General features: G+C 42.1%; 1 protein-coding gene across 1 annotated transcript in view; it reads right to left on the bottom strand.

Annotated features, from left to right (window-relative positions):
* The window catches only part of LRP5 (LDL receptor related protein 5), a 160,801-nt gene that overhangs the window by 18,390 nt on the left and 120,210 nt on the right, over window positions 1-22,201 (bottom strand). Inside the window, exons 9-17 of the mRNA XM_040608497.1 lie at window positions 21,821-22,110; window positions 19,452-19,678; window positions 18,938-19,122; window positions 15,801-16,124; window positions 14,211-14,413; window positions 11,648-11,859; window positions 9,568-9,758; window positions 4,054-4,263; window positions 1,593-1,718 (exon numbers count right to left, since the gene is read on the bottom strand). Coding sequence (XP_040464431.1) covers window positions 1,593-1,718; window positions 4,054-4,263; window positions 9,568-9,758; window positions 11,648-11,859; window positions 14,211-14,413; window positions 15,801-16,124; window positions 18,938-19,122; window positions 19,452-19,678; window positions 21,821-22,110 — 1,968 coding nt within the window. The remainder of the gene's footprint in view (window positions 1-1,592; window positions 1,719-4,053; window positions 4,264-9,567; window positions 9,759-11,647; window positions 11,860-14,210; window positions 14,414-15,800; window positions 16,125-18,937; window positions 19,123-19,451; window positions 19,679-21,820; window positions 22,111-22,201) is intronic.

Here is a 22,201-nt window from a genome sequence, read left to right as displayed (position 1 = left end):
GTGGACTTCACAACCCAGCATAAGGAAAACTGCTCAGTTGTAATGAATGACACAACTTTTGTGCGAGTATTCTTCTCCTGAAGGTGGTGTTACAAATCCTAGAGCTATGCAAATACATGCAAACCATTTTTAAGTGCTGCTGTCCTTCCTTCCTTAAGGAGAAGTGTTCAAGAATGTGACTCAAATATAATCAAGAGCTTGACAAACAAAATGCAAATAAAAATCTAAATGCATTTCATTTTTTAAAACTTAACAATTTTTAACTTTCTGATTTATGATTATTTGGTGTGGCAATATAAGAATTACAAATGTAGCCAGTGACCTGACAGCTGTAGGTTAAGATAAGGACACTAGATACCCATACCAAGACAATTTTTGAATTAAATTTTGATATAAGTGTGCTGTTGAGATAATTCAACAGACAGAATACTACTACTGCATTTAGAACCTCATTTAATCTTGCATTATGGTTGCACTTGGCAGGCAGAAGTTTGCATTTTAAAACTTGTCAAGAGCATTCATAAGGGTACACAGACAAATGTTCTCCAGCCAAAACAGCTATTAATCTATTTTGAAGTAGGCTATTGGCAGCTACTATGGCAGACAAAATAGGTTAAAAAGTTGTTGCAGGCTTAGTGAAGGATTAGAATAAAAAAAACCCCAGACATTGAAATGGAGGCCCCTTAATTTTTAGATTTATAGCTAAAGATAACAAAGGAGTGAGACATAAGAATCTCTTGTTGGCCACGTTGTGCAACAACAGTGCAGCAAGAAATATAAGTAGATTCATTTCCACCCCCCCCGCGGATGTAACCACCACTACTCTAAAACCACATAGCGTGTTGTGGTCATGGGAAAGAAAACAGTTTATAATGGCAATGACTGTCCCATGGGAGGTCAAAGTTCAGCCAGAAAATGAAACCCACAGCAAAATGAATACATAAAAGGAAGTCAAGAGGACCAACAGAGCCAAATGATTTAAGATATGATGCCTCCCAAAAAGAAACAATGGGGTTTTGTTTTGTTTGTAACCTCCTCTGCAAGTGTAATGTGACAATTTTCAAAAATCATGGGATTGTAAAAGGGAAGTCTAAAGGAAAAGTCTACCATGTGGAAAAAGGAGAGCTACCTCAATTAAAAATGATTGCAATGGAGCTTTTGGCCTACACTTCCTAACCAGGCAGTCCAGTGTTTCACGTTATGAGGCCAAATTCATCTGAAAGACTGGAGTATCACACTGTAGGAATCATACGCACAATTTCTGCTGCTAGGTCATCACGGGTTGATTCACCATCATCTTACAAGCATTTGTTTAAAGCTGTCACATCATACAATTACAAAAATCTCAGTAGAAGATGCAAGTATTTTAAGGTCAAACAAAAATATTTGGCTTGCAATGAAAGGTCACATATGTCCAGAAACTGAAGCAGAAAACAGCTGGTAGAAGAATCAAAGGTCAATTTAACACATGATGCAACACACCATGTGTAGGAAAACACTGTGCGTAAATCCACATTTTGCCTTGGAATGCAACCTCGACCCCCATCTTTTTTGATGTAACCTGCCGAGCAGTACTGTTAAAGAGAACTCACCTCCGCATGTTAAAAGGTTCTGTAGAAGCACAAGGTGCTCGGGGCATGAACACCTTGGAGTCCCATCCCCTTTGGCAATGCAGATATGTGAACACCCACCATTGTCACGGGAGCATGGATGCACAGCTGGAGAAATACAGGAGAAAGAATATTCAACAGCATAAAAGAAATCATAACTACCCCTAGCTAAGGCAAACTCACAAAACCACACTCACAAACCATTTCTGTTTGAGTAACCAGGATCTCGCTACGAACTAACTGGAAGATAAATGTAGGATCTTTCAGTTCAGTGCTTAAAAGCTGATTCACTATTTCACGAGGAATATATTTCTCCCAGTCACAGTGATATGGAGACCTTTAAAGGAGTTCTGAAAAGAATTTGAGACCTCAGGTGAAGAGGGATGAGAAGACAGACTGGAGAAGGTTGCATGTACAGCGGTACCTAGACATCTCAACTACATTTCTAGGGTAGCCAGGCATGAAGAATTAACATGTCACTGCAGAATGCCAGCCCCCAAAACCCTCAGGAATTCTCCTTCAACCTTAAAGACCTTGCAATATCTAGTCCCTCCACTTCACTGTTCTCACAATAATATATAATATTATATCATAATATATGATATATAAGCACACACAATTGATTTACTTATTTTTTTTAAGATAGGAAGCTACATTGATGTGTTCCCAAATTAGTTACCCAGAAGCACTGAATACCTGAGAGCTCCTAATAGAATCACTCTAAATGCACATTAGGTGGGTAAGAAACAGGTGCAGAGAAGTGAGGTCACTGTGAGGACCCCAGCCCAAATAGAGTCAGAACAGACCCAGTCTCCTGCCTGCTTGTTCAAGCTGACAGCTGAGCACCTGCTGGAGCGATCTGTGGGGCTATAGCCCGTGATATTTGTGATGCTGCTGATCAATTCTTTACTACTGGTAAAGACCAAGAATGTCATCAGGAAAGAAACGGTATGGATGTCGTAATTTCTATGCCAAAGTTGTTCTTGATCTGACCAGGCTTCTCAGCAACCTGCTTTCACCTTTAACAAATTCATTAATTTAATACAGTGTTGGACACGCTACTGTTTGAGGCGTGGGTTGCTAGCAGAAAAAGTGCATGCATGTATACTTGTGCGGGCATGCACAGATGTACATATGTATTTTTACTCCCCCGTTGTAACAGAAGTCACCTATGTAGGACAGTTTTCAGCTGCAAAAGGTGATTCCTTTCAGCATGCCTTAAAAGAAACAGTACTCTTGCCATAAAAAAAAATAATTTTAAAGAACAGATGAGATATAATCTCTTTTTTTAACAGTGCTAAGAATTAAAGACAAAATTATTTTTGCATTGTTCAGTATTACCTTTGAAACACACTAAAAATACAAGAAACGGCAGAGAAGAAGAAAAACTGGGTATTGTGAAAGAAAAAAGAACATCTGGATGAGGATCAGCACATAGAATCTACTACAGTTTAAATACTTCTGCTACCTTATTTTAAACAGCTTGCCCACATATGCAAGTTTGAAAATACTCTCCGCTATCACAGAAACTAATGTACAGGGCACAGAGATGCAAGTTTGAAAATACTCTCCGCTATCACAGAAACTAATGTACAGGGCACAGAGGGTTGTGAAGTGGAATATTTTTTTGTGAAAACGAAAGCATTTTACACAAATGTACCCTCCCTATAGAAGACAACTCATCACAGGCAACAAAGTTTAGAGGCCACTGTCATCAGCCCTCTGTTTCCCACCTCTTCTTTGTGCTTTTACGTTCTTTTATATTCTTGTTGAGCAGGAGGAGCTGTAGTGTTGTCACTTTGAGGAGTGACTACTTTTAAGAGTTTTTTGCACTCTCCCTCAGACTACACTTGGGCCACCAATTCAGAAAAAACAGGTCCTGTATGCATGACCCCTTTCAGAAGGCAGCACCTAAAACGGCTCCACCTCTGATGGGAGAGAAATTCCACATCCACAATAATTCATTGTAGGAGCTTCCTGCCCATTCTCCCTCCCTCCCTGGAGACTTTTACATCATTGATTGTGCTGAGGCAAACCAGTCATGCTTCACACTGGGGTTTCAGACCTGGAGAAGAGGTAAGTAAGTACAATCCTTTTCATTCTTTTTAAAGGTTTTTCCAAGTCTTATTACTGGGCTGTACTTAAAAATTAACCACCGTAATAATAAGTAGCTTTTACAGCAAATTCAATATCATGTGAGCTTGAACAAAGCAGGTAACTAAGTGCTACAAAATCACATGTTCTAGCTCTGCAGAAATACTCCTCGACAAGAACGAGGAACTTGTTTCTCCTCCTCTTCCAGGATCCCGACTGGCCAAGCTGGAAGTACTCCATGGCTTACTTGAAGCCCACTAGGCAATGTTACTACAATATTTAGCTGGTTGAGGACTTTGAGAGACAGTGGCCAAAATCGAGAGACATCACATTATCTAAAGAAACTCACAGAATTCCTCCATATCAAGCTCTTCCACAGCATGAATGCCTGTCAGGTGAGCAATGCGGCCTTGAATTCTAGTCCTTTTGTACCCGTTCATTTTCTCCACTCTCTCAATCATCTGCTGCTGACGATCAATCCAGTACAAGTGATTCCCCAGCACAGTGAGTCCCATTGGCTGAAGGATGTTGGAGTCCTCCAGGGTCACACGGTTAGCACCTGAGATCAAAAAAAACCAGAACAGTTTCATGTCGGTCGACTTTTAACTCATTTCTTAAAAAAAGAAACCCAACCAAAACCAAACCAAACCCAACCCTGAACATAGTTAGCTGTAAGGTCACTGGCTTTATTTGTCGATGCAGACCAAGGCTCTGCTGGTTCAGCCTCATCTCAGGTAAATGCAGCCAGCTGCCATGTCACAAAGGCAAGCAAACACAGTATGGCACACAGTACCCCCCCCCCGCACACACTGGCCAGCCAGCCAGCTGTGATCAGCCTCGAGCTGACATCCGCTGTTACGTGTAACTGCGTCCAGTCCCAAAAAACCCGTGTCACCCACACAGACTCAGCTCTTTGCGCCAGATTTTTTACAACACATTCATACACCGAGCAGTACATTTTGTTGGAATCTACAAGCAAGAGTGAAATACAACCAATTAGCTCCACTGTCATTACTCAAATAAAACATTCAACATGCAAAGCAAGAGGCAAGTACACAAACCCTTTCATATGCTACAGCACAACCACCGAGACATGATCACAAAACAAAAGCTCGTATTTTAACAGCTTCACATTTTCTTCACCTTCTCTTTTTTCTTCAGTAACCAACCAGAAAATGCAAACTCCAAGCAAATCAGTACGCTCTTAAACAGAAACACTACCAAACGGTCAGGTTTCCTGCTCTACATAAATGTGTACAAATCTGCTCTCAGCCAACGTGTAAAAATCAGGTTAAGTAAAATTGCATTTATGACTGCTTTTAACTTTAATCGCTTGCAGTCTTCTACTGTGCACTACCGTACACTTAGTGGCATTTAATTGTTGCTTGTTATGCCTGTCTACGGTGTACAAGAGATTCCAAATTATTCTATTAAGAAACCATTTTGAGCCTGTGTATGCCTATGTATACTGGATATATTTGATTTTAAGAATGAGAGATCAAACTAAATTCATAACTTGGTGCTTCTGCTCTCTTATGTCATTTTGGAATAAAGACCTTATGTCTGCTTGCATTTCAAAAACTTAAGTTTTGACTATCTACACAAAATTAATTATAGAATCTGAGTACCTTATAAAAATGCTATGAGCATTGGATTCAACTAATTTGCCGCATAAATTATGTAGAGCTCAGCCAAGCATAAGAATGTAACATTTATTTCAATAACAGATTCTATTAGTTTTGCACATAAGATCACCACCTGCAACGACTCTTGCTTGACTGTTATGACAACCAGCATGCATTCAAATCAAATTGAGTTGTAGAGAGATCCGAAATTCTTGGACTTACAATTGGGTTTTAGTTCTTTAGCCCTGAGTTTCTTTTTGTTTCCAAACCAATGAGGAAGACGTCTTTGTTTCATTCCATTTTCGGAAGAAACATGCATGAACTGTATGTGACAGTACAGTCCTGGCTGTAATCTGATGTGTCTATTATTGGACACGCTTCCAAGGTACCGCTGGATTTTACTCTTGCGAAGAGCAACAGAACAGAATAGAGGTTCCTGCACGGATTTCACTACGTGGGCACTAAACCTGGCCCTCAGTACTACTCCAGCAGCGCAGTTCCTGAGATGCTCTCTGTCTTCTCCTAAACAGGTCTTAACATTTCGAAATATCAGGAAACATTTTGACGTAAGGTTCTCGGTGAACAAAGCACAGGGTGCTTTGGTCATTTGCCCGGCAACCTGCTGAGAACCTTGAGCTCTTAATAACTTCAGTGTCATTGCATTTTCAAAGACGACTGTTCTTTTGCCAGACTAAGCCTCACATTTTGACCCAAAAGCACAGTTTTCAGCTGCATTCAAGATACCACAAGAATACGACAGCCTCATTTCAACTCAGTATCAAGAAAGCTCCTTCTGCTTTCATTATGTTTTTTAAGTGCTGCGTTGCTCATCCATTTAGAAATAAAAGGTAAACTGGTTTCCTGAAGGATATCCTGAAGGCATTCTGAAATCGGAAATACCTGAAGTGTCGGGGGGCACTCAAAAGTGAGCAGTCCTGCTAGAATCCTAGCCTGTTTGAGCAGCCTCCCAAATCCAGGCCTAAACCAGGCTCCAGGTAATGGGTGCTGGGGGTGTACATCAAGCATCATCTTTCCTCCCTCCCCTTCATCTGCAAAAAGCTGAACATTGGTGATTCGGGAAGCTGCTGGAGGCAGCACTGGATAAGGTGATTAATCTCTACTATAAATACATTGGATTTGATCTCGACTAAGTAACAGTCCTAAATGAATAATTTTAAAAGGAGAGGCAAAGGGCACACAGCACTGGATGACACCATTAAATTGCTGTTCAGAAGAATGATCAAAATGAAAAATTCCATCTGAATAAATAAATTATTTTCAACAGATATGGTAAGAAAAAAAGAAAACATGTTACAAGTGGAGAAGTGTTGAATTCCCATAGTAATTAAATACTCTGATTCCCAGAATGAAACAGATGTATAGTCTTTTCAAGAGGGAAATCAATAGTTAAATGTGAAGAACATTAAGCTGGAAGGACACACAATTCCTCTATTTAAAGTCTAATTGAAAACAAAGCATGTTTTCACCACAGCAATTTTATGCTTTTTCCAGTCACTCCAACAATAATATAAACCACTACTTTTTAATTGACTGGGGTGGCAGACAAGCTATTTGCAAATGGTTTATGAACGTCTAAAAAGCATCAACAACTCCAACAGAAAAATTCAAGAACCTCATAAAGAAAACCATTAGTCTGGTTTATAGTTTTCATCCCCCTCTGAAAGTTAGGCATTGGACATCCGAGTTTATTCCATGATTTAGCAGGATGCTGTTAATCAGGGTGTAGTGCAAGCTTCAGAAACCTCCATGACCACGTCATGTCCCCAGTTCTATGAGGGAATAAGGTTGTCTAGACCAGTCTAACTGGCATGAAGGATGCTAGACACAATTTTGGGCCATTTTATGCAGCAGCCTCAGCTTATGCTAAAATCCTTTTGCTAATATATGCCCATTTTAATGTGTTTTGCTCGGAAAATACTTTTTAGAGGAACTAATTAAACCCAACATAAGTTTGGCTGCCAAATTTCTTCTGAAGTTGTGATGCAAGACTGTAAAGTTTTTTTTTTTAAAAAAATGCTGTTAACTCATTTAAAAAATCAACAGCTCTGTGAATCAAATTACAGCTCAGCTGGATCAAATCCAGCCACAGTTTTCTGGCTACAGGATACATGTCTGCTAGCTAATAAACATTGTTTTCTGCTAATCCTGTAGCTTCCCCCTGCATCCATCTTACCTATAGGGTCTGAATCTTTAGCTGTGACCCCATCAAACACACACTAAAAGCTTTGGTTCAATTTTAAACACAAGTTGAGTTTTCCCTGTAAACAGATCCAAAGAATCGGATTAAAGTAAATATCCAGTATGCAAACACATGCTTACGTGGAGTTTTACTGTCACAAAAAGGAAGAATGCAAAGGAAGATGCAATCACAGGACACAGCTACCACCACGTGATGGCCTAGCTGCTGATTTACTCATGTATGTTTACCTAAGTCCTACTGTCAGGTCTTAGTCATTCAGGACTTATCTCTAAAGCAGTAATAAACAGACTCCTCTGCATTTTGTGCCGTACTGTGGGAGAACACTGTCCATTTTCCGACCTGTACCATGAAAGCGAGAAGCACCCGGCCCCTGCCCGTGCCCATCTGCTGAGTCACAGCCTGGCACGTGTGCTAAATCTAAAAGGATGATGATGTACATACAAAGTAGAAGACCCAGGCATAGCCAGGGCCACGGTATGCTACAGCTTCGTTAAGTAATGCAGCTTCCTATTACGCGGTGGCCACCCTTTTATCAGTAGCAGCACTAGTTATTGATCCCTCTCTCCCTTCTCAATTCATTTAACTTTGTCCCTGGTACACCCCCCTCTCCCAAACCATATGATTTCCACATAATTGTGTTTAGTGCCTCTCCTCTCTCTTGCGTTTGTGGATACCACTTCAGCCACAACATCTGCGTGACATGAACCTTTTTGGTCCTGTCATTTTACTTTTGCATTTGCTCCTACAGCACTTCTCCTTTCATCACTAGACAACACCTCAGTATCTCTGATGCATTTTCTGTTATGTGTCCTACTATGTCAGTCTTCTCTTCTCAAACATGGGTTGTTTCATAGGTCAAATCTTGTCTCCTTCCTATCTTCTTTTCTCCTACAAATTCTTGTAAGTCCTCTGACACCTGTCCTGGATGGGACATTTTGTGGCTAGACAGGCAGTTTGACAATACTCCCCTATCCAGTTTGGTAACGGATGAAAGACACCGGCTGCTTTGCCGTCCCAGCTCCAGCTTCATGTTTTTATCCCCTCTCTGGCAGAAGAGACCCGAGTCTGACCTTGAGTCAGTTTTAGGTGCTCAAAACCAAACCGTCCTCGTAAAAAAGTGAGCAGTTTTCTCCCATTTTATTTCATTGCCTCGCTACAACACAGGGGAAGGATGTGACTAGATGGCCTGAAGAAAGGAGCCACCAAAAACCTTTTACAGCAGATGCCAATCACTAGAACAGCCCAGCTTCCACCCCCTCATGCTAGGTTGCTTCTCTCTGCCCTTCCTTTAGGAGTTTCATTTCTTGATACACAGATGATGACAATGAGAGAATGAGCCATGAGTCAGAAAGTAGGGCCACCGGATCCTCTATGCCACACCGCTCACCACATAAGCGAGCCCATTTCTGCACTTCTTTAGCACCAAGTTACCACTTTTAAACGTCAGTGATGAACAGCGTGCTCCAAGATCCACGTGATGCTGATGCTATTGCTATGGCCATGGAGTAACGCTTTATTTTACTCATACAGAAAAACTGCACTGAATTGACCTCTGTCCACTGTTTTGCCCTTCTCCGCCTTCTTCCTTCCTCTCCTCCTTCCCCCTCCTTCTGTTTTTTTTTCAAGCTACCTTGATTTACTAAGCTGTAAACTCTAGAGAAAGAAAAATTGATGAGCTGGGCAAACTTTTCAAACCATAAGGGAAAAAAAAGGGCAGTGGGGAGGTGATTTAAGGGTTCCATGACTGGCAACACCTACTTATATGTGTTCTTTCAAGAGCTGCTTTCAGAACATAGCAGAAGTCAAATGGCTCTCTTGGAAGGTGCCAATCATTACAGACATGTTTATTCCGATCACATCAAAGATGGAAGCCCACCAGCAATTGTTATCTGTGACTGCCTACACAGAACTGGCAGCAGTGGAGATGGAAGTTACTGGGGTCAGCATCAAAGAGGGAATGAGGTCCTATACATACACATACTGCGCTCCAGACGTTTAATACGTGCATACCACATACCTGACAAGTCACAGCTTTCGATGCGCTTCAGATCTGCATCCACCCAGAAAAGCTTTCCAAGTTTGTTGTCAATCACCAGTGCTACCGGTCGGATCAAGCCAGTTGTAAAAAGCACTTCTCTCTCTGTGCCATCCAGGGCTGCACGCTCAATCTTGGGAGCTCGCTCCTGCATGTTGGTGAAGTACATGTACCTGAGAACAAAGATACCAGCTGCTTAACAGAGAGCTTCGGAAGGGAGGCACGCACGTTCTGCGTGGGAACTGGGAATGGTTTACACAGGGATGACCGCGCTGGCTGCTGCTCCCAGCTGCAAAGATCCAGATCGGTCAGCTGCAGAGCCCCAGACGTTTGCTAACTGGCATATTGAGATAGCCTGGCATTAACGGCATTTGTCCTTCACACACCGGGCCACGGAACACCTCAGACCTCAGCACCGGTCCTGCAGCGGAGGGGGCGGCTGTAAGAGCCCAGCACAGCCGTCCTGCAGCTATCCCTGGCCCCACCTGTGAATCAAAGCCTAGCGGCTCTTTCTGACGAGCAGCACTAACTGTCACCTCCTCTCCTTCTGGGTTAACTTCTTTCTCAGCAAGCAGAAGGTCCTACAGAACCCGGGAGGGCCTATGAAACCTGAGAGGAGCAAAGATCAGAGAAGGAAGAACCACCGAGGACGGCACGTACCCTGCTGTCTCAGCCTCTGCCCTCCCTCTGCACAGAGAAAAAAGGGGCTTGTGCACCCAGCTGATGAACTGAGAGCTCCCTCAGGGAAAAGGGCACTGTTTTGTCACTGGAGGGTAACACGGGCAAACTCCCAAAATGCAGGGGGCTACGCTGCGCACAGCCTTTCACAGCGGTGCAACAAGGAAAGGCAGCAGGCAGAACGCGCAGCCAAGGGAAAGGTGGGAGGGAGAACTTCTGGAACTAAGGCAGAAGCTCAGTACACGGATCACTCATACAGCTCTCCCAGGTAGTCACAGTGTTCAGGCACGGTCTCTCCCCCATCTTTTTCTCCTTTAATTTAAAAACAGATTTATCTTGCAATCATTTGAAAACCTGACTAGAGAAGTTGAGAGTTTTAGAGATCAACAAACCCAAACTCCTATTTTAATGGAGAAAGCAGATAAGCTTTTATAAATACAAACTATGTCCAAGTGACTTAGTCCCAATGAGATTAGAATCTTTCCTCTAATCCTCCTCTCCCCACAGCAGCTTTTGTACTGTGCAAAGTACACTGAGTGTTGTATAAAATACCAATCCAATACATGCTCCAGATAAGAGTCTCTGGGTACTACTGTATCCACACAGTTACGAAATACTGTAATTTGACATCTGTCAAGCACATGGTAAGCCACTTAGTAGTAAATGGGGATTTAAGCATCTAACTTATTAAAGAGAACAGTAAAGGACCATCTTTGACCTCTAAGAATGAAGCTACTAACCACCTCAAGTGGAGATGGGGTCTGCTGAATCTAACCAAAAACTGCTCTGCAGCAAAACAACATGTTTTCTTCCTGTGGGAAATCACTCTAGTACATCCTATCTGTTTTAATTCATTTCAGACGTTTTTGAGATATTCAAGGCAGAACTAACTTAAAAATGTATAGGACATAAGGGGTTTGTTTTAATTTTTTAACTTTATACTATTACATCATCAGGAATAGTTGTGTCATATGAGAGATTCCTTTTTTTTTATCCTGGAAACATTTATTTTATGATGTCCAAACATTTATGAGCCAGATCCCCAGCTGATATAAGCACAGTGCAAACTCTCTTGGTTTTCCTCTTAGCTGGCGGGGCTGCGTACTCAAACAGCACACAGGACAAGTTGGTTTTGCTTTGCTTTCACTGCCTGGGTTAGATCTTCACGACAACCAACCACATGGCTGTGGGAACACCTCATCGGCACACCAGAGGAGGCAGCAAAGGAGAGAACAGCAAGAGAAAGCTGGATACCTTTAAAAGCCAGAATCGGACAAGCAGTCACCTACATCCTGAACAATCAAATCTGCAAAAATTTGATTCACACGCATAGCTGACATACATTGCAAGAGCGCTCTGTACAAGGTACAGGAAGGAACCTCACCCTCGCTCTGCATTCACTACAATGGCTCTGGGCTTGTCGTGATCCCCTCGCAGCACCATCCCGATTGACTCGCCGTTCAGCCTGTGGACGTTGACTGAATTTGTGGCCTCACAGGTCCAGTACAAGGTATGGCTGTATATATCGATGCTGAGATCATGTGGCTGCTTCTCTGGGTTCTGGCTTTGGTTTGGAGTACTCATGACCGTGAAGGGCTGCAAGGCAACATATAGGAAACCATTTCCAGTCATTATTCTGCTTACGGACTGAAGAACACTAATTGCACTGAAAGCATGGTTTACCTGACGGTCCAGAAACACCTAAACCTCCCCACAAGGAAACAACCGATACAAGAAATACGATAAAGCTCAATAAAAAAAAGATTTGATTCGAACTGTGAATCAGAGGAAAAACATCTGGACAAAATTTGTTAAGATTATGCAGAACTCCCCAGAAAGCAGTTGTGGCACCTCCTGTAAGTAGAATTCATTAGCAGGAGATGGAAGAAAACAATAGCGAATGTTTATGCATGGAACCATCTTGAATGAAACAATGCAAGACAGAAGGCAGCCTTCGGGCCAGCCCTGCACTGTTACACAGGCAGCTGAACAAATCTCTGCCCCTGGCCGAAGTCTCCCTGCTTTATTATTTGTAGTGTAGTAGATACTGATTTTCTTTAAGTCCTGGCTTCTCTTAAAAACTAAAATATTTTAATGAAACTAGGTTCTGTTTGCCTGCGTGTCAGACGGCTATAGCTCTGCCTCGTACCCATAAGAACAACGTTCCCTTGCTGTCACCCTCCTGTCTGTATGATGGCCCTTACGAACCCTGACACTATGGCCAACTTCACAGAATCATCACCCTCAACCCCATCCAATCTAACTAACACGCTATTTACTACACTTTTTAACTCTATGTTGAATACTAACATAGACTTCGGTACTTCTGTGAAGAGCACTAGGGCATACGAAAAAACCTCTAAAGTAAAATACTATTTCTGTTTGTTTAACATGACACAGGCTCCACTAGCATACAGCCAATACCAGTGCCATTGGGGCAGGAATACAATACTGCTGGCAGGACTTCCAGCATCAAAGCAGCCCTCAGAGGTGACTCTTCTGGTGACATGATAACAGTGAGGGGAAAGCGGTGGCTTCTTTAAGTGTCCTAATGCAGTGCTCCCGATCCAAACACAAAAACACCACCAGAAAAAGTTCCCACAGGTCATGAAAGCTGAAGACACCGTTCCATGCTCAGCTTAAGTCAAATTAATTACCCAACAGAGCATTCCTTGTGAAAGTTGTATTTCTACAATTTGGTTTAAAGCATCCAAGTTCTGCACAGTGATATACAAGCTTTTATCCCTATTTTGTCTTGACAGCATGCCTAGAAATAAAAAGAAATAATTCTTCTCCTGAAATCAAAGGTAACATTACCCAGGTATGAAATTCATATGCATCATTTGCAAACAGCACAATTTAGCAAAAGTAAGTAAATACAGTTAGTGAAAATTGGGAAGTCAAAATTTGTAGGGGATCTGCATCTTCAAAGCTGTGTGACCAAGGTAGAGAAAAACACAGAGCAAATGAATCTCCATTGCAATTTGCACCTAGCAAGTACCAAAGAGAAGCTAGATTACAACAATTAGCACCTAGCATAATCCCAAAGAGCAAGAGCAAAACTTCTTCAAAATTCATCCACAACCCAGCTAGCTGCTCATCCCAACATGCCTCCTCCCAATCTTAAAAGAAATGGCAAAAAAATAAAATCGTCATCTCTTCCTTTAAAGGAAACAATAAAATCTGAGTGCCTTGATGCATGAACAGACCTGTCCCTTTCCACTGATACCACGTCGTATCATTTAGATAGGACTGCCCCAGCTCTAGGAAAATATACCTTGGCCATTCTCCATTTCATTTTATATTCTTATTCAAACCACAGTTCTTAAAGAGTCTGTTATCTTGACCTGGGAGTTCAGCTGTGTTAACACATAGCACTGCCGGGAAGAACAGTACACTTCTTTCCACTGTTGTGTGAATAACTAGCATAAAAGAATAACGTCCCCAACCCTGTAAAACAATTAAGCATGTGGATGAGCCTATCCCTATCTGGTAAAGCAATCAACTCTACATTCACTCAGGGCTTAACTACAGCTTGGACAGCTGAGAGTTTTCATTTTGAGAGCGCTTTACAATGATGACAATATCACCACACGACTGGCATGCACAATATTGATTTTAGAATACAATTTATCTCTCCTGAGTACGAACAGTGAGTCTGCCTCACTTCAGTGCCCATTCCTAAGACTGCAATTCAAGGCTTGCAGTTTCAGATACATATGAGGTGCTACATTCTATGATATTTCTTTGTGTATAAATTAAAACCGCTACCCTAAAAGCCTTCAGTAATTTTCACGTATAAATAGAATATACATGAAGAAGTACTGGCAAGAGTAAAGTTTAAACTGATGATTCCTTGGTACAGGGGGCAGAAGAGGAAAGTCAAGCGTAAAGTACAAAGCACACTACAAGGCAGATACAAAACCATATGCACCATATAAACTTGCCTGTGTGCCATCGTCTTTGGCTCTTTTTATAATATTCTGACGTCCATCCACCCAGTAGATCAATTTATCTAAGGGATCATAATCAATAGCTTTGACATTCCTCAGACCGTGCATGGGCAGGATGATGTCTGGGCTTTGTTGATCATCTGGGATCATCCGGCTGATTGCAGATTTTTGGCTAAACAACAGGAAGCTGGCAGGTGCTGAAACAAGCCGAAACGGAATGCATAAGAAAATGCAACTCACACGGTCAAAAATACATTCACACAGAAGACAATATTTAGGACAAAATCCCAGAGGGACAATTATAGTCACAATGAAAAATAAAGTCATTCATAATCGGAGATTTTTGCTTTTACGTTGAAAATGTGTCTTTGTGTACTTCTGGAGGGTAAGCGGGCACACTCCCACCCAGGAAGTATTCCTTTTTCATGTTATAAAGTAACTATGTTCCTCATGTGGAATTTAAGTAACACCAGTGACAGTGGCAATACACAGTCACAGGTTTTCCTGTATTATCACAGAACCATTTAGGTTGGAAAAGACTTTTATGATCATGGAGTCCAACCATTAACCTAGCACTGCCAATTTCACCACTAAACCACATCCCTCCGCAGAGCCTGCCTGCCTCCAGCAGATCCACAACCCCCCAGCTCGGTGTCATCTGCAAAGGTACTGAGGGTGCACTCGATCCCCTCACCCAGATCATCGATAAAGGCATTAAGCAGGACCGACCCCAGCACCGAGCTCTGGGGACACCGCTTGTGCCCGGTGCCAGCGGGGTGTAACTGCGTTCAGTTTTTCACCCAGTGTAGAGTACACCTGCCCAAGCCATGAGCAGCCGGTTTCTCCAGGAGATGCTGTGGGAGACGGTGCCGAAGGCTTTACTAAGGTCCAGACAGGCAACATCCACAGCCTTTCCCTTGTCCACTAAGCGGGTCATCTTGTCACAGAAGGAGATCAGGTCAGTCAAGCAGGACCTGCCTTTCCTAAGCCCATCCTTTCATCCAGTTAAAATTTCCTTATATGCTACTGTGCCAGGATACCTGAAGCTTTGTTGGTTTATTTTTTTAAGTCAACAGTCCATTTTCCGTTCATCTGCTGTTTTTACTAGAAACTTAAATTCTTAACGGACAACGAGTGACCCGGCAGGCCTGTATCATCACAGGCAGGGGAAAAACGCAGGAATTGCAAGTGCCACTGCACTATTTGGGATGCTGACTTCATTAAACCCTTCAGAGAAAAAGATATTTTTTGTTTAGAATTTCTCTTCCACCCACCTACACACTTAGGTAAGGATTGGGAAAGTTTCAATCAGTTGGATCACCTAGAAAGCCCAGTAAACCAAAAAAGACTAGACTTGACAGTGCTGTTATTTCTAAGATTTGAAATACAAATCGTCAGCCCTAATGCATGTCACAAAAACGGGTGTAAAACTCCATACTCCGTCCTCAAATTGAAAGGTCACCTTTAAAGCCAGAACCATTGAAATGGACTTGTGATACCCCTTCCCTTTTTGTTCTGAAAGGGATCACAAGCACCCGGGAGCCACAAGCGCTGAAGAATAGAATAGCAAACCAAGAGGCTTACAACTACAGTTCCTGCTGTTGGGATCCAAGGTATAATGAGCAGCACAGCCACACCTAAACCCATTCGGTATGGCAAGGCACAAGTGACCGCAATGGCCATTATTCTGCACACAATCATTCAAGCCGTCCTGACGTGAAGAATGGAAGACCAGTATATCCATCACAAAATCCAGATGGCCCTGGATAAGCGTCCTGTTCTTCCCACTGGTCTTGTCTGCTCTTTCTATACTGTGAAGATTCCAGTCTGTCCAGTAGATGTAATCGCTGTATTGGGTTAATCCGAATGGATGAGGCAGATCATCTGCTATGATTTCGCGTTCTTGTCCTGCAAAAATAAGGATTATCAACTAAAGGACAATTCCCAAGTCATGAAATGAAGAGTGTGACTGGCACCAAGAAAAAGTTTCTTCTCTTTTTAAAATAAAACCTCATTTCTCAAGTCAGCACCATGGAATTCATTATTAATTCGTTATGCTCACAAGGTAATCTAAACAGTTGCATTCAAAAAACTCACCCTGATACCCTCTTGCCTATTAAGCAATTTGAAACTGTGCCAGTGTATCGTTGTTTAAATAATAAATACTCTGTATGTCTCATGCTTATCAGCCCAAATAGATATTGGAAAACATATTCAAGAATACCATCAGCTCCAGGAATCACTTAGGCCAGTAAAGAACCCAATTAATATACACGAAAGCAACAACATACAACAAACTTGAGATTCACAGTGACACAGCTATGAGAAATTAGGGTGTTTCACTCAAGAAACACAAACGTTTTGCAGTGCAATTCAACAATCAGCTCCCCCAAGAGATTAGGAAACCATTTGTCTGGCAGCAGTCCTAATACTCCTACGTTCGGTGGCTCAGTTAGCAACATTCATAGCAGATTTAACACCTTCTAGAACGTTAGATGGCCTGCGCCAGAGATGCAATACACTAAAGTAGATAAAGTCTTATTGTAAATCACCTTCCTAAATGTTTTCAAGTACAAAACTACGAATCTCTGCCACTTTACATCAAATGAAGATGTAGCCTTCATCAGCATCATCCCCTTCTGCCTCAAATAAATGTCCAACGCTAGATTCTACAGAACGCCTCATTCAGATTCCCCTGCTCTACTTTCCATCGTGCCCTGTCCCATTTAGCCAAGACTACTGCAGAGGGAATGAAAACCCCAAAAACTAGAACATGAAGTCATTTCCCTATAAACCACCAGAACGAAATCTGGATAGAGGCAACCTTCCCAACTACTTTTAGGCACCTAAAGTGTCCAAGCACAGATATCCTGCACACTCTCAGGTACTTCTTAGAGCAATTCTGGTCCACAGTGATGAATTCAGGGTATAGGTTCTTTCGAAGAAAGCAGATAAGCTGTCTAATTGAATTTTGACAGTTGGCAGATGCAGGAAAATCTCCCTATAGAGTGATTTTTTTCCTGCCAGGTAACATAACGCCCAAGATTAAGCTGGGACAGCATTCATTCATCCACTTTGAGTGTTCTGTTCCTTGCTGGTGGGGCAGACGCTTCGATCAGCCATGCTCATTCAGACCTCTCCTGGCAACTGCCCAATGCAGGCCAAGCCCAACAGCATCTCCTTTCCCAACAAGCCCACCTGCTTGGAGTCTGCCTGAGTCTTCGTAAAAATCTGCCAACTAAAAAGACAGCATACAACACTGTTAGCTTCAGCACGCGTCCTTCTGCTTCCTCACCACAAATACATCTTAACAGTAGGTTCGGCTTTAGAACCAGTTTGATTTACCACAGATGATTTAAAAATTGCATTTCTTCTCAATGCCACAATCAGTTTCTAGTTCAAGCTCGCCTCTGGCTATTTGGTTTCTCCTAAGCATAATGCAGCAGCTTAGCGAGAGCTTTGATAGATCAGGCACTTTGGAGGGAAAAATCCCAGCTCTAGACACAGAAACAATCTTACTGCAATTTCTAACCATTCATTCACTGGTTGTCATCCCAAAGCAACAAATACAAGAAATGAAAAATCAGTGATAGCCTCAGAATCCAAAACTGTATCACTCTTTCTGTTTTCCTGAGCTTAGTAGGTTCTCTATATTCTGAAGATATGGACAGACAGTAACACCATAAAAATTTTTTTCTCACCCTAATGGTAGCTTTCACAGATTAAAAAAACCAAACCAAACCAAACCCCAGAAAACTTGCAGGGAAATGGCACATATCATCAATCAGAGCATTGCTGTAACAATCCTGTAAGAGTTTGCTTATATACCATATGTTCTGCCACATAAACTTTGATTTTTACGCTGGAATTCCAGAGGCATTAATTCCCATCTCACAGAGGTCTCTCCTTGGAAATGGAACAGGGATAGGATGTCAGGTCAGGAACTTCTGGATTCCATTTCTGATCCTATCATCGATTCACTGCGTGGCATTTGGAAACTCACGCAAACCCTGCTTTCTCAAGAAGGAATTCCTATCTGCGCCAACTAAAACCTTTAAGACCATTTAACATTTGCAAAACATCTGGATGACACAAAAGCTCTACGTCATCTGCAGTAAACACAACTCCCTTCTTTTGCCCAGTTACTTACCATGTCAATACCACCGTGAATGTTAGTGAATCCTAGCACACCCCTTGTACATATAAACGAAATGCCAACGGAAGATATGAAAATGTGTAGAGTTGTGCCCAAAACACGTTAGGATACGCTGCAGAAGTAGCTGCACCGCCTTTCAGAGTGCAGGAAACACAAGCAGTGTTTTGGTTTTGAACTAATACAACTTTCCTGAAGCTGGAGACAGAGATAATACTTCAGGAGAAAATTAATGTCTAGACTGAAAAGTCAGGGGTGGTTTACAGTGGACCTCTAAGTTGTCCCCACCTTGAGAAATTCAACGGTCACCTCTGCTTTGGTAAAACACGGCCCGTTTCATATCAATACAGAGGAATTAGAACATTTCTCACCATCTTTATAAATCATCATATGGGTATTAATTTAGGAAGTTTATTTTAATCTCCCTAAACACTTAATTCTCAATTTATTCTCATTAAAAAATATGGATTTAATATCCATTATATTATTCCAATTTCATATTATTCAATTGTTTTACTATGGCCAATGCCTATTTCTGTACTGGCTGGCGTAATTAACACTAGATTACCTAGCATATTTGACGACTCAATCATGCTTGTGTCTAAGTCAGTCCAATATAGCCTTTGGTCCGCATAATCAATAGTGAGGTCATTGGCACGACCCACTTTGTCCACCAAAGTGATGCTGTTTGTTCCGTCCATGTAGGCTCGCACAATCCTCGGTTTGCCTCCCCACTCAGTCCAGTACATGTATCTGCCACGAGAAGAACAAAAAGAGTACATCAGTAGGCAAGACTGTGTTCAGCCGCACGCCTTGATTTTTCTAAATTTATTTTCAGTTCTTTAAAAGGAAAAAATAGGGATAATGCATGTGGTTATGTGCAGTATCATAGTACTCCTTTTTTAGACAAAGGCAGAAAAATATGATTGGCAATTCTTAATTTTTCATTGTAACCACAGGGTTGTGGAGCACTTATCATCTTTGGGAAGACGCTGGAGAAATGGGGCTATACAAACTGCCCATTGGCTTGTCACGTACAAGAACACGCACACAAAGCTCGGACGAACACCACTGTCCCTTACCCTTTGGTAGGATCAAGAGCCAGAGACCTTGGGTTGTCCAAGTCCTTCCACACCAGGACCTGCCTGTACTGCCCATCCAGACGGGCCACTTCAATACGATTCGTTCCAGTATCTGCCCAGTAGAGGTTCTTTCCCATCCAGTCTACAGCCATTCCCTCAGGATAATCCAGCCCAAACTCAATCACATGTTCAACAGAGCTCCCATTCATGAAAGCTCGGCTTATGGTCTGGAAAACAAGTGTGTGAAAATATTAGAGCGTTTACGGACAACCCACTGAAATAAAAGGAATAATCATTATGAAGTTTAGTGTACAAAAAGGAATGAGTAAGAAAAAAATCAGCTAGCATTAAGTTTTTTAAATATATTTCTGTTGTCAAAAAAAATAGATATAGCAATCCACCAGATAAAAAGACCTGAATTTTCAGAAAGGTAGCAGTTTCTGATGACCAGTCCAAGACATCTTAAACGAGTACGATTTTCAGAAAGCACTATGTATCTGCAGATTCTTCCTTGCCCTTTCTCCCTCTCTTCTATTTGCACACAAAAAAGCTTGCTTTTTAAAAATTACTTTATTTGTTGTAATGTTTTAAGTCTCAGAAACACATCTCGATTCAGAGAAAGCTGAATGAAATTGTTTCTCACGATCAGTCACCTGGAGCAAGTTTGCTGATCCCACCTACACTTGAGTTACGCGCACTCAGCAAGTGTGTTGGGAAGAAAACACATACAAGGACTGTGTAGATATTCTGTACATAAGGAAGCCACCCCTAAAAAGGAGCACTGAAACACCCCCTGATAAATCACCGGTAACGTCCAGGACCAACGAACAATTACCCACCCTTGCTACCAACACTAAGCGACCACTCCACGTGCCTGCTAATATTCCAGCTATTAATTTCTTAATAATTTGATAAACAATCTTATTATTTTATTTATATATAAATATATATTTTAGAATTTGTATTTCTTTAGAAATATATTTTACATATGTACATATTTTATTTATTATTTAATTTAGATATGAGATTTTCTATTTTTACAGGACAACGTCAAAACCAGAAATCATGTAGTATATTTTTACAGGTATAACCCACACCTCAGAAGTATAATCCCTTTTGGAAAACAAGTCCTCGTATAACCAGAGGCACAAAGAGGTGAGGGCAGTGGTGGTCACCAAAGGAAAGGGAGATGCCCATGGGCTCGGAAGGTACCCTACCTGCTGCGGGAGGTGGGGGGGCAGGGGGAAATGAAAACCCAGACGTGCCGAAACATACACTGAGGCATATGTGAAAATACAGACCGTGGATAATTCAGGAGGTCACAAGCAAGTAAAATGTTCTCCATTTCTGCCCAGAGATCTACACACTGCTGCCAGTGACATAACACATTTCCCACTACAAATGGTTAAGACGACCACAGCTCCAGCTCTCCACGTTCTTGCGTGAGATTTATTTAGCAACTGTGTCTGCAGCATGCTAATTTATTGCACTGGCACTGTTCCTGAAGGCAAGGTATCCCCAGCGCCAGCAGCACTGGTAATGCTGAAGCACGACGCTCATTAGCCTTCACAGAGAGGCTATGGAAAGTGCACGTGCCCTGCAGGCACCAGGGGCGAGCTTTTCCCTATTATGGCTCAGGCACACTGGCAAGGAAACTTTGATTGCTCTTGGAAAACCTATTAAGATGCTAAACAGAGGAATTCAGCTCCAGAAGTGAAATGTGTCATTTTCTACCATTACTTAATTCACTTGAAAAAGCAAAGTGACGCTGATGAACACTGAACGTGCTTTAGCATGCACCTGGACGGGAACCAAGCATGTCACGGGCAATGTCAAACTCCGGGGAACACTGAGACAGAACTGGGGGCAGGTGGGGGCTTCTCACAGCGTGGAGGGGACTGGACAAGTTCCCTGGCCTTTCCTCTGCCAAGCTGGAGCCACAGACCGACGACAACCAATCTGAAGTTCACTTGCCAAATGTTGCTATTGAGTAAAACTGCCTTCCAAGTCAAAACTGGAAGAGACTAGAGAGCTCAGTGGGTTGCCAAGCTCAACGTTTACTCTGCCATGTGACATGCAAACAGCTTTTCTACAACGGATACATATATGGATGCAACACATGCAGCATCCAAGACTTAGGCATTCGGTATGAACAGACACCACTTTGGATTTTTATTTGAAGCGGGAAGATGCCTGTCACCCAACTGTGCATTCAACAATGCAACTGTCTCCATCTCCAAGAGTCTCCTTGGATGCAATTCAATAACAACATTAGCAACTGCAGGACAGATCGTGTAACAGAGACCTTTGTTAGATCAAAGCAACTGCTCTGTGGCTTTATATTCAGGGAATTCACACATCAGTAATACCTTCAAACTAACATCAGTCCAATAGATTCGGTTATCAGAGACATCAAAATCCAGGGCAGATGCTTCTTTGACTCCAGTCAGAGGAATAGCAACATCGTTATTGTTGGTTTCAAGGGAAATCCTATGAATTGCTGCTCTGCTTGTGAAAACTAAGAAGGCTTCAGGAATGATGCAAGTCTTCATGTCACTCAGCAGCTCAAGGCCAATGGGACAGGCACACCTGGCCTCCTGGGGTGTAAAGAAACACAGATGGCTGCAGCCTCCGTTGTTCTCTGCACATGAATTAGTTCCTTAAAAAAAACCCAAAACACAACAGATATTGGTGCACTGTGGAGGTAGGGGGGAAAGGGGAGGGGGGAGAGGCTAGGTGGAAACAGTGTA

The sequence above is a fragment of the Falco naumanni genome, chromosome 10 (genome assembly GCF_017639655.2).
Source record: "Falco naumanni isolate bFalNau1 chromosome 10, bFalNau1.pat, whole genome shotgun sequence".
Classification (NCBI taxonomy): domain Eukaryota; kingdom Metazoa; phylum Chordata; class Aves; order Falconiformes; family Falconidae; genus Falco; species Falco naumanni.
This window is presented reverse-complemented; position numbering and strand designations above follow the sequence as displayed.